This window comes from Prionailurus bengalensis, chromosome D4 (assembly GCF_016509475.1).
Source record: "Prionailurus bengalensis isolate Pbe53 chromosome D4, Fcat_Pben_1.1_paternal_pri, whole genome shotgun sequence".
Classification (NCBI taxonomy): Eukaryota; Metazoa; Chordata; class Mammalia; order Carnivora; family Felidae; genus Prionailurus; species Prionailurus bengalensis.
Window position 1 is genome coordinate 62756437 of NC_057359.1, and position 13146 is coordinate 62769582.

At 36.8% G+C, this 13146-nt stretch overlaps 1 protein-coding gene across 2 annotated transcripts in view; it reads left to right on the top strand.

Annotated features, from left to right (window-relative positions):
* The window catches only part of TMEFF1 (transmembrane protein with EGF like and two follistatin like domains 1), an 81051-nt gene that overhangs the window by 30400 nt on the left and 37505 nt on the right, over positions 1–13146 (top strand). Inside the window, exons 4-5 of one of the 2 annotated variants that reach the window (XM_043566994.1) lie at positions 2868–2894; positions 5198–5297. In XM_043566994.1, coding sequence (XP_043422929.1) covers positions 2868–2894; positions 5198–5297 — 127 coding nt within the window. The remainder of the gene's footprint in view (positions 1–2867; positions 2895–5197; positions 5298–13146) is intronic. The other variant, XM_043566995.1, reaches the window with a different exon arrangement.

Sequence of the window (13146 nt, forward strand, 5' to 3'; positions counted from 1 at the left end):
CATACTCTCTGTTCCTCCCCCTCTTGCACTCTGTCTCTCTCTCTCTCTCTCTCTCTCAAAAATAAATAAAATGTAAAAAAAAAAAAAAAGTAAAAAAGAATATGGAGCTCTTTACAATCCCAAATTAATTATGTGTCTCTTATGAGGAGCGTGTGTTTAAGACACAAAGTGCTTTGATAGGCAGTGAATGGTAAACATTAGAATCAGGGTGGTAGATTGGAAAGAGCACTGCACTGGGGTTGAAAGACCTAATTTTAACTCCAGCTCTTATTTATTTTTTATTAAAAATTTTTTTTATGTTTATATTTGAGAGAGAGAGAGAGAAAGAGAGAGAATGTGCATGGGCGGGGGAGGGACACAGAGAGACAGAGACAGAATCTGAAGCAAGCTCCCGGCTCTGAGCTGTCACTCAGAGCCCAACGTTGGGCTTGAACTCACAAACTAGGAGATCATGACCTGAGCTGAAGTCAGATGCTTAACTGACTGAGCCACCCAGGACGCCCCCCTCCAGCTCTTGTTTACTTATTTACCATATGACCTTGGACAAGTCACTTAGTTACTCTGAGCTCCAGTTATTTAAAGTGTTAAGTGGATACCATCTCTTGGGATTGTTAAGTGAGGATTGAATAAGCTAAGCTGTAAGGTTCTATATTGATCTTGTTAGACGCTTGGTGGGACATTGCTAGAAATAAGTCTTTTGTTTACTTGCAAAATGCTTACTTAGAGCTTTAGCCTTTTTTCCTCTGTGAAATTTTTCTCCTGTGGCATCTCCTGACAGAGTTTTTTTCACACTTTGTGCGTATCTCTATGTATATATCATACTGTATTTCCTTTATCTGACACATCTGTCTTCAGCTGGATCAGTTGCTTCTCAACAGGAGGGCAGGATGCCCTATCTGGGGAGGTATATTATAGTCTCAGGGTTTGGGTGGAGTTGTGTGGATGGGGAAAGGCATATGAACAATGAAAATACAATCTACAAGAAGAACTCAACTCATTATCAGAGTAGTCACAATATTTCAGAATTTTTATCTTACTTTATTTTATTTATTTTATTTTTTAATGTTTGTTTATTTATTTTTGAGAGAGTGCAAGCAGGGAGGGGCAGAGAGAGGGATACAGAGGATCCAAGGTGGACTCTGTGCTGACAGCAGTGAGCCCGATATAGAGCTTGAATTTACGTACCACCAGGTTAGGACCTGAGCCGAAGTCGGACGCTCAACTGACTGAGCCACCCAGGTGCTCCTATTTCAGAATTCTAAAGGACACTAAAGGAAAGTTTGAGGTATTATATTCATTAAAATTTAGCACGGGTTGAAAACAGATTGAGAGCATCTCATGCACTGGGGCTATCTTATTCAATTTATTCCTACCATTTACTATGTTGCCTACCACATGATATGTACCCAGTCAATGTATGTAGAATGGAAGGAAAAAAGGAGTGTTTTCCTTTTTTTTTTAATTTTGTCAAAAAAGAATTTTTTTGTTGTTAACATTTATTCATTTTTGAGAGTGAGACAGAGCATGAGCAGGGGAGGGGCAGAGAGAGAGGGAGACACAGAATCTGAAGCAGGCTCCAGGTTCTGAGCTGTCAGCACAGAGCCTAATGTGGGTCTCTGACTCACGGACCATAAGATCATGACCTGAACCGAAGTCGGATGCTTAACTGACTGAGCCCCCCAGGCGCCCCAAAAAGGAGTGTTTTTCTAAAAAAAGTTTGGTCATAGAACAATTTTTTAATTGAGTTCCCTTCTTTGTCTTTTTTCTGCTCTTCTACTCTTTCTTTTTCTTTTCCTTTGTGTGCTCAGATCTAATTATTTGTGGTTGGTTAATCAGAATCGAGCACAGTTTTAGACTTTATAAAATCCCTTGAAGATTTTGCAGTGGATATTACAAAAAACATGTATTGTTCCGGTTCCTCCTATTTCCACTATGTTTGAGAATTTGATTATTGTCTGAAGGAGATTAAAGGGAAAGGGACAATATTGTGAACGCTGTTATCTCCCACTCTGGGGAACCATTTGAAGAACTGGAGCGGGTTCCTGATGATGTGTCTCCCCCCCAACCCCTGAAAGTGCTGGATAAAGTGTGTCAAGCTCTTTTGCCATCTCTGCTTTTTTACTGCATCATGCTGATGATATTATAGCACTACCCTCTCTTCAACATGCTCTGCATCATATGTTGGCCTTTTTAGGATTTATAAAATAAACATTTTATATTAATTACATTTTAGGCCGACTTTTTGCTGGTAACTTTGAGGGAGGCTTTTTAATTTCACTAGTAACAAGTGTCCCACCTACACCTTGGTGTGAGTCCTTCTGGTGAGGTTTCCTAGAGGAAGCTAATTTCATCAGTAATATGAAAACCTCAGCTCAGAAGTTCTTTTCTTTTAAGCCTTGAGGCTTTTTCTTACCTTTTGGCTTTTGGCCTTTATCCACAGATTTCATTAAGATTTTTGGAGCAAGACCCAAAGCTCTTTTCCTCCCTTTCTAATAAAAGCAACTTATTCATTATTCCTCTTAAGCTTTTACAAAATTAAATTTTTTTCTTTTTTTACCTTTTAAGTGAGTTAATTAAAATTATTTTTATATAGCCACTTATTTTACAGTATTTATTTGTCTTTACTCGGTGCAGCACACCTGGATACTTCCTGAATATGCTACAAAGATGTATGAGTTATAGATGATTGTGTGTCCAGGGAATTAACATTTGGGAAAAACATGGAATAGGTACATAAGAATAAATGGTTTGATATCAAAAAATGAGAATTGCTATTACAGTTTGATTTTTGATGAGAAATTTGACTATTGGATAAGATGACATTTCCAGCGAAAGTATTTCTATTCACTGTTTGTTTTTCTTCTTAGATAATGGCTCTGGATCTGGAGAAGGAGGTAAGTTTCAAGTACCCCTTAAAGGACATTTGTTTTCTGTCATTTTCTGATTTTTACAGCTTTATTGAGTTAAAATTCACACAGTGTACAATTTGCTCATTTAAAGTGTGCCATTCAGTTGCTTTTAGTGTAGTACAGAGTTGTACATTCATCACCACAGTCCATTTTAGAACATTTTCGTTACTCCAGAAAGAAGCCTTTAGCCATTACACCCAACCCTTCTGTCCCTTTTAGCCCTAGGCATTTTGTTTCATACAATTATGTCTCACTAAAGCTATGTTGACAAACAAAGCAGAAATGTAGCTCCTGTTAAATTGAGATTGCACCAAAGTGCCTTCCCCTTGGGATCATCCACACAAGTGATTTTGGGTTGGACCAGAGTATTTGTAACTCTCCCACCCCTTGCTTACAAATTTTTGCTCCTAAGGAATTTTCAAGGTGCTGGGTTGTAAAACTCTGGAGTGAATTGTGCATGGCAAAGAGAAGGCTTACAGAATAATTGTAGTGGAATCTAGACTTTATGCCATTAAAATTCTCCTGTGTATGTTTTTTATTTTATTTTACAAATATATAAATTATTTCTGCTGTTTAAAAAAGTAGTATCTGGTAATAGTGTATAGCAAGAGCTTAAATTGTCAGAATTAAAAATGACTCCTTTATTTCATAGTCTAATAAAGCTGTAGGACTTAGTGAGTGTCTACTGTATACAAAGTAATGCTGGAGGTACTGTGGGGATACCTACACTGAAAGAAAACTTACTCTAGTAAAATTCACACTCATACAAATGAAAACTACAGTTATGATCCTTTCAATACTATCTGAAACCTTATTCCAGATTTCCACATTTCGTAGAATCCTAAAATATCAGAGTTGGAAGGCACTTCAAAGGTCACTTAGAGAATAGAAGAACCATCCTGAGGAAGAAGTTTGGGGATGAAAGTTTCAGGGGAAAAAAAAAAAAGATTAAAGTTATCCTACAATAGAATGTGTTTTAAAGGGACATGTTCAAGCAGAAGCTTCATGATCACATGTGAAGGATCAGACCATCAATTCTAGATCTTAGAGCTGGAAAGGATTTTAAGAGAGATCATGTAGTCTAGTCTTTGTGGTCAAATATTCAGTAAGGAAACAGTCATGTTCCCATACTAAAGAAGTGGAAGTTGATGTCATGATTTTTTTTATGTCATGTAAATACTGGATGTCTTGCTCTGAGAATGTAGGTTGACTATTTCTTTTCAGGGAGTATGAGTTTAGAAAGGCTAAGTTGTTTGCTCAGATTAGCTTACAAACTTAAGTGAGCTTGTGGTGGCCATACGATTTCCTGATGTTTCTGAAGCCTCGGAAATAATAGGATTATGATCCCTGGAATCTGGGAGTGTTCGAGAGAATTTGGGAAAGATTTCTACTTAAAGTGCATGCAGACACTAAAAATGGAAAGTTTGGAAGTATTACCAAATAGGTATATTAGGTTTTTGGACTTGCCTTGTAATGTCTTCTTTACTGATAGACACCCCCTGAAGAAGGTGTTATTTCCTAAACCAGAATGAGAGATCCTTTGAGTAAACTGTAATCCCTAAATTGGCTTCAGAACAGATCTCCCTGCCCAGTTTGAGATTATCAGGGTAGGATTCATTCTAGTTGAGCCCAGAAATGTAGAATCCCTTGAAAGTGGGATATGAGTTGGAGACTTACTGGTAACCACTGGTTTTTTGTGCCAGATCATAGGAGATCCACACACTTCTGTATTCTGGGTATTTTTGGTGTGCTAAGTGGGCAAACAGAAAAGGAGGCAAGTCCTTTGTAAAGAGACCCCTTTCCTTTTACAAATTTGGAGATATTTTTTTTGAATCCTGTTAGTTATGTAATAAGAAAGGCAGGTATGAAACTGATGTGAGGAACAAGTGGTTATACTCTATTGCATTTAATCATTTGTTAACTGGCATTGCATAGGGTAGGGTAATCACTGTACCAAATTTATTGCTCATGTTTTATTTTCTCTCTCTCTTATTTAATGTTATATGGTAATTCTTTTAAAGGCAATTAATTATCAAAACCTGTAGTGTTCTTTCGTACATAGATTAAGGGATTATTTTGCTAGCACCAATACTTGTTTTCCTCATAGAATATGTTGTACTCAGTATTGGCAACATTTTTGGATGCAAGCATTGATAGATTCTGGAACTGATTGTTTTCAAGAGCGCAGGTGCATTTTCTGCAGAAATGGGATAATGGCTGCTGAAAACATGAAGCTTATCTGGAAAGGAAACCAACTTTTGGTTGAAAATTTAATTTTTCTTTTTAAGCAGAAGAGGAAGGGTCAGGGGCAGAAGTTCACAGAAAACACTCCAAGTGTGGACCTTGCAAATATAAAGCTGAGTGTGATGAAGATGCAGAAAATGTTGGGTGAGTTGATTGAGGGAAAGGGATGCACTTATGTGGAGGTTAATCAGTACTGTTCTATTGTAGAGAGGTATCTTTTAACCTGGTTCTAGATATTTCGTGTGTGCCTTCTTTATTTTTTTGTTTACTGCTGGTCTGTTGACTTTCTTATGTTGATATCATATCATAGCTCTTTAAATTAAAGTGTTATATTTTAGAATGAGACTCCACATATAATATTTTCAGTTTTACCTGTCTTTATTTTTGATCGTTTTATATATTTTATGCTAAGTGCTAATTTTATTCATCAAAAATACCCTTATTCTGAATTATCCTACCATTATACTTTCTAACAGTATCAATAAGTTTTTCTTTTGCTTAACTTGCATTTTTACACAGAATTTTTCATATATTTCAATGTGTTAAGAAAAATCCAAAATTGCTTCAAAAATCCAAAATTGCTTCAAAATTTTAGATGCAGTAATTATTATACATAAGTCAAAATATTTTTATAAATCCTAGTTGTACAGACTGACATGCCTTGTGGTCAAGGCATTATATTGTTTTATTTTCTCACTAATGTTCAGCCTTCAGGATTGTGGGTTTTGTAGCTGGACAGCATTGTCTGTCCAATTTCCACATGGGTTTGGTCGAATAGTAATGATACTGACATCATCAACATAGCCATGCTTGTTTCTTCTTTTCATCAGATTCCTGTTTGTTTATTCCAGTCTCAGACTTTCATTTCCCTGTGGTGTTTGCTTTTTGCATAGTTTTTTTTTTTTTTTTTAAGTATATTTGTTTTGAGAGGGACGGGGAGAGAGCATGAGTGTGCAGAGGAGGGGCAGAGAGAGCATCTCAAGCAGACTCCATGATGATGCAGGGCTCAATCCCAGGGCTCAGTCCCACCACCACAAGGTTATGACCTGACCCAATACCAAGAATATGATGCTCAACTGACTGAGCCACCCAGGCGCCCCTGCTTTTTCCATAGTTGATTCTAAAAGCTTTAATGCTGACTTCAGGACCTTATAGCACAAATTGATCTTCACTTCCCCAACTACCCCTTAGCGCATGTTTTAAAACATTTATTTTGTAGAGATTTGCACTTTCTTCCTTACACATATTTTCACTGTGTGTTTTCTGGTCCCATGTTTTATTCAGCCCTAAACATATTCAGGTCTCTCACTGAATAGGAGTAATATGGTTTAATTAACAACCCAAAGTGAGTTTTATAAGTCAAGATGACACCATTTTCAGGATTATGGTTCAAAATCAGCTATTTGGGTATGTGGTAAAATTAAATTGTGATAATTTACTTGATATATCAGAGTTGGTGAGAATTGGCACAAGTTCAGTAAAAAATGAATTCTGTATAACTTCAATTTGCTCTGTTTCTACATGTTGGTCACTTGGATTGACATGTGTCCATTCATTTCATTCATTTCAGTAAGAGTGATTTGATTAGGAAGAACATGTTTTGCAAAGTAGATGTGGGTCTATAGAGCAATGAGAGATATGGACTTACAGAGAGAAGAGATAATAGATGTTATGTTCTCTTCTTCTCACTTTGTGCTAATGATATGGCATGAAACGCTGTTGGGTGTGTGTGTGTGTGTGTGTTTGTAGAGATTTAGTTCTTTTTAGTGTTTTCTCTCAGGACTGTTACATGAAGGTATTCAGAGTCAAAATAGTTGTCAGTGATTGATTGGCTTGGTCCATTGATCTGTTTCTATTCCTTTGATGGTACCTCTGTTCAGTCAGTCCTGCTTTAGTCATTTATCTGCTCTGATTTTTCATCTCTTAATTGAAAGAGATAGAGATCTTTTGCTTAGAAGTAGAACAGATTCCATTTAGTCTCAGAGGCAGCCCCAAATATGACATCTATGGTAAAATACACATCTTTCTATGTACACCACCTCATGATATGACATATACCCTATGCCCAATTAGGGCAACTCCCTTGTATGTACTAAATTCATTTTGTGTGTCTATTTGAGAGCTTGGAACCACTGTTTTTGCAGATACAGGCTTTAAGCATAAGAAAGTGGGTACAGACCACGGAAGAGCTTACCAGTAGAAAGGAGCATGCAATCCGAGGAGACAGCCAAGGAGCACATAGACTGGGACAGGCAGCCAAGTCCAGGCCAGGAAATCAATGCAAAGAATAGGAAAACATTAAGGAAGCAATTGAAAGCTTTACCTAGAAAAGTCATTAAACTAAAATGGTTGATCCTACTAGGAAAGGAGACAGAAGGAAATTTTAGGAACATTAATCTTTGAGTGTATAAAATACTTCTTACTGATTGCAGTTGAGCTTAACAATTTAGATGTATCTCAATGGTTATTGTAATTTTTTTTAAAAAACTTTTAAATGGGCATGGTATCAAGAAAGTTATACGGAGGTTATTTAACTCCTTCAGAGCACCTTCTGTGTCTTTTCGTGGTTACTTCCAGGTGAATACTGACATGTTTGCCTAAGGGTAGTTTTGGCCTAGCCAGCCAGACCTTTTCAGTAAGGAAATTTGAGAGATGCCCAGATGTGGTAGTAGCCATCAAGCCTTGATTAGGAAGATGTAATATAATTTTTAAATTAAAAGATAATATTGTAGTTATTAAATACAAAAGGTCTTACTTACAGAACAAGTACTCATGTCATGTTTTAATTATTATAAACTCTACCAGAATCAGAGAATGTTGAGTAGGATCTTAAAATTTTTTTTTAAGTTTATTTATTTATTTTTGAGAGAAATAGAGAGAGTGTGAGCAGGGGAGGGACAGAGAGAGAGAGAGAGAGAGAGAGAGAGAGAGAGGAGAGAGAGAATCCCAAGCAGGCTCCATGCTGTTCGTGAAGAGCCCGACTTGGGGCTCATTCTCATGAACCATGAAATCATGAGCTGAGCAGAAATCAGGGTCAGACACTTAACCGACTGAGCCATCCAGGTGCCCCTAGGATCTTAAAATTTATCTTCTATTCTAGTCCTCTCATTTTACAGTTGTGAAAATTAAGGATTAAATTCAGAGAGTTTTAGGGGGCAGATTCTCCTAAGTTCCAGTAGAGTGTTTTTTCTGTATTGGCCTTTTTTATTCCTAGAAGGAATGCTGTTATCTTTTTCTTTTTTTTTTCAATATATGAAATTTATTGTCAAATTGGTTTCCATACAACACCCAGTGTTCATCCCAAAAGGTGCCCCCCTCAATACCCATCACCCCCCCTCCCCTCCCTCCCACCCCCCATCAACCTTCAGTTTGTTCTCAGTTTTTAAGAGTCTCTTATGCTTTGGATCTCTCCCACTCTAACCTCTTTTTTTTTTTTTTTTTTCCTTCCCCTCCCTACTTCAAGGACTGCTGCTTGATGACTTAAAACAAAACAAAACAAAACAAAACAAAACAAAACAAAACACTGCCCTCTTCAGTCTGGTCCCACATGACATTTCTTTACTTTCCTTGTCTTCTCCTAGTTACTCTGAGTACTAGCTGCTTTTACATTCCTTATTTATGCCTTAGCTGCCATCTAAAATGCCCCATACCTATCTGTCTGTTTTGTATTAGTGACTTTCAGACTTTTTTTAAACTCAACTCCATATAAGAAATAGATATACACTGTGACCCAGCACTGTGTATGTGTATACATTATGATAATACATATTAAGTATAACAAAAGTCTATGAAATATATACCTACCTTTATTAAATGCAAGGTACTCAAATATTTTCTGTCCTATTTTCTTAAAAAATGCTGGAATTGGCTTCAATATCCACTGGTGATTATGACCTACAGTTTGAAAAATATTCCTTTATAATATATCTGTAATGAATATTGTATTTTATATTTTTAGGTATGGGTATTCATTTAAAAAATATTTTATCTTTTCTCATTTTGAAATGTCATTTCGTTACAAGAAATGCTTATAAGCTATCTGGTTTCCAAAGGGCAGCTAAAATCTTTCTCTTGCTTTAAAGCTCTCTTTCTTGTTAATAGTTTTTTTTTGTTTTTTTTTTTTAACATTTACTTATTTTTGAGACAGAGACAGAGCATGAGCAGGGGAGGGTCAGAGAGAGAGGGAGACACAGAATCCGAAACAGGCTCCAGGCTCTGAGCTGTCAGCCCAGAGCCTGATGCGGGGCTTGAACTCACAGACCACGAGATCATGACCTGAGCCGAAGTTGGACGCCCAACCGACTGAGCCACCCAGGCGCCCCTCTTGTTAATAGTTTTTAAAAAACCCTGGCGGTTTGGGGGAGGGGATCAGCACTATCATGTAATTTATTTTTTTGCTATTAAGAAAACTATTAATTTTTTATTTAAGCCATTTAAATGGGAATTTATTTAAATATATTATGTTCATGTTACATATTGTATAGTATGTTACATATCGTATAGTATGTTATGTTTTTCAGATAATGTTACATGAACTATTTTTTTAGCTCTTTATGGCAGTTTTGTCTGGTAGCAAGGAAGTATTATCCTGATTTTACAGGTGAAGCTGAGCTCAGAAGAGGCTGAATGGCTTGCAGTTAAGCAGCAGAACCAGAACACAGGTCTAATAATAATGGATTTATCCATTGTGTTGTGCACACACATGTGTAATACCATGATATTCTCAGTGGTGATGGTTTTATCCCTAAGCTGAAAGCTCCATTCTGTCTTGTGTTTTGGATTCTTTAAAAATAAGTTTTACTTCTCCCAGGCTCTTAGCTGCTGCTTCTGGGTTTTGTCAGTGTGCCTTGACAGTGAGCCTGGGTGTAGATAACCCCAGCTTTTAAATTTGCTTCTCTTTTCTGGAATAGGAGATAATACAATTATAGAATAAATAATTTAGAATAAATTCTAAACATAAACCAGAGTAATTAGGTTCTTTTTGTTTTTTAAGGTTTATTTATTTTGAGAGAGAGAGAGAGAGAGAATGAATCCCAAGCAGGCTCTGTGTTGTTAGCACAGAACCTGATGCAGGCCTGGAACCCGCGCACCTTGAGATCATGACTTGAGCTGAAGCCAAGAGTTGGACACTTAACTGATTGAGCCACCTAGGTGCCCGGTAAATAGGTTCTCCTGAGTGAAGTGTGTGAACTGTATTTATTACATATGTTTTCTCTCTTGTCTGCTCAGTGGCTAATTTATTTATAATTTAAATTATTTTTAGCTTTTGAAAGGTTTTTCCCCCTTTTCTTCCTGATGTATAGTATGCCTCTCCAATGACACTCTGGTGTTTGCATGGGTTAGTGATGGCTATTTTCATTGATGCTTACCTTTTAATTTATACCTAGAGCTAGGTAGTGAGGTTCTAAGAAATTTAACTTCCACCTAGGTGAGATAGATTTCAGTGTTTCATTGTGACCATTGTGAAGTACAGTGGATAGACCTTGTGCTTAGTCTTTTTAAAATTGTTTTAAATTTATTTATGCGTTTAAGTAGTCTCTACACCCAACGTGGGGCTCAAACTCACAACCCCCGAGATCAAGAGTTGCATACTCCTCTAAGCCAGCCAGGCACCCCTTCTGCTTAGTCTTAAAACTCAGAAACGGCACCTGCTTTACAGCACGTTATATTTCTTAAACCATAGGGATCTTAGCAACCACACCCCCTCTTTTTCTAAATGGTATTTCTAATCTGACCAAAGCTGAAGTTATTGTTGCAAGATAGACATCAGCTGTTTGTCTGGACATTGGGGCTGAATAATCCTAGAACTCCTTTACATCAGTACCTTTTATATTCCTGACCTAAATCTTGGCCCACAAATGGTTTGTGGAATCTGTAGAGTCATCAGGCATAATGTCAATACAGGTAAGTTATAAAAATCCTCTAATTATTTCTTTTGAACTTTGTGTATGGTACACTTTATGGAAATAGCTCCTGTTCTGCCTGTTTGATGTCAGTCTCTTTGGAGATGCTCTTTCCTTGAATGATAGGAGATCTTAGAGTTGCTCAGAGAATCATTGTAGGTATGCAGTATGACAGACAACATTGATAAAGTTAATCTACTTGCTGGACATCTTTGTCATTTGTGGGACCATTTTCTGTTTGACACAGCTGGTCAGTGTCACAATCTGATGAGTCTCCCCCTTAGAAGGTATGATGAAATCTTTTTTCTTGTGTAAGCAAAGAGAATGATGCTTATATATGTGTGTCCTCTGTCATGTTCTCCTTTCTGGAGGCCACATATACTTCTTAGCAAAGAACCAAAGAAGTACCTTTCCTACCATTATCTTCTACTCTTATTTCCTCTAATCAGACAATATTTTTTGTCATTTAACATTGCCTTACTCTGGATACATAGAATATAGACTTAAAACTATTTAGGCTTAATACATTCCTATGATGATCCCTTAGATTATAATGGAAAAATAATTGTATGCTGTTCTTTTTCTTCTGATAACAGGAAACAACACTATTAAACATAATTTTGTACAAAGTACAAATTGGATATTAGCAATGACAGGCTCCTTTGTCCAGAAGTATCTTCCTGTAGTGCTACACAGCTGCCAGTAAAGCTTTCCTATGAGAGGTTTGTTTTTAACATGCAGAACAGGGGCGCCTGTGTGGTTCAGTTTGTTGAGCATCTGACTCTTGATCTCGGCTCAGGTCCTGAGATTGACCCTGCATTGGGCTCTGCACTAAGTGTGGAGCTCTTTCTCTTTCTCTCTCTCTCTCTGCCCCTCTCTTCCATTTGTGTGCTCCCTGCCATCAAATAAAAAAAAATTAAAGTGCAGAACACCGTATCTCCATGACCTTTGGCAGTTTTTTGAATGCTCTGTTACTCTTTGATAGTTTGTCTGTTATTCCCTCTTCTGGACTCGCATCCCTATTTATGTACTTGTTTAATACCTACTCTTCCTTCTTGACTTGAATGAAATTTAACTCAGATCACAGGATAACACCTCTTCTGGAAGCCTCCCTTGCTGTCTTCCATAGTCCCTATGAGTTAGGTGACTTTATTCCCTGTTACTCCTTGTTCTTGAGAAATAACCTCTTCTCTTGGGATCACTAGCAGAATGTGGGCTCCCTAAGAGCAGGGACTTGTCTTGTGGATTTCTATACTGGATGAACTTGCCATAAGGTTGGGTTGTAGGGTCCCTCTATAGGTCTTTGTTGAACTCATGGCTGTTCACATTAGATCTTTATTATTCACTTAGAGCTGCACATGGGGTTGTTGTAAGGATTTAATGTATGTGAAAAAGACTGGTATTAAACTTGTTGAAGGCTTCATAGGTGTTTGTTAAATCTAAATATAAATAACTTCACATGAATTAGTTTAAAGCCAGTGTTTTCTTAACTGCTAAATAAACTTACCATATCAAGAAGGAATAATACTTTCTGTGTAAAGTAAGGAGAAAGAAGGAAAAGGATAGATTTTTTTCAATAAAAATACTACTACTTTCAGATGTATGTAGTATTTGATTTCAAAGCGTTTTTTTTTTTTTTTACAAAAGCTTATTTGGTTCTTTCACCAGTATTAGGAGGTATCATCCCTATTTTAAAGACTTAAGAGTTGTGATTTGCAGAAATCATAGAAGTCATTGAATTCATTTATTTATGTATGTATGCATTCATGCCTTTGAAATTTGCAGTGTTAGAAATGCAAAAGCTTTAAAAGACTTTACTGTAAAAAGTCTTTTTCCTACCTCTGTTCCCCAGCCACTCAGTTGTCTTCACTAGAGGCAGTCACTGTGATGTTTATTTAATCTCTCAGCCATTATTTTATGCATGTATAAGCAAATATATACACATATTCTCTTTCTTTCCTTTTTTAAAAAACTAATGGCAGCACACTATACATACTGGTCTATCCTTTATTTAAGACTTTTATTGTAAAATGAATATTTACATACAGAAGTGCTTAAAACATATGCATGCAATTTAAGGAATACTACGT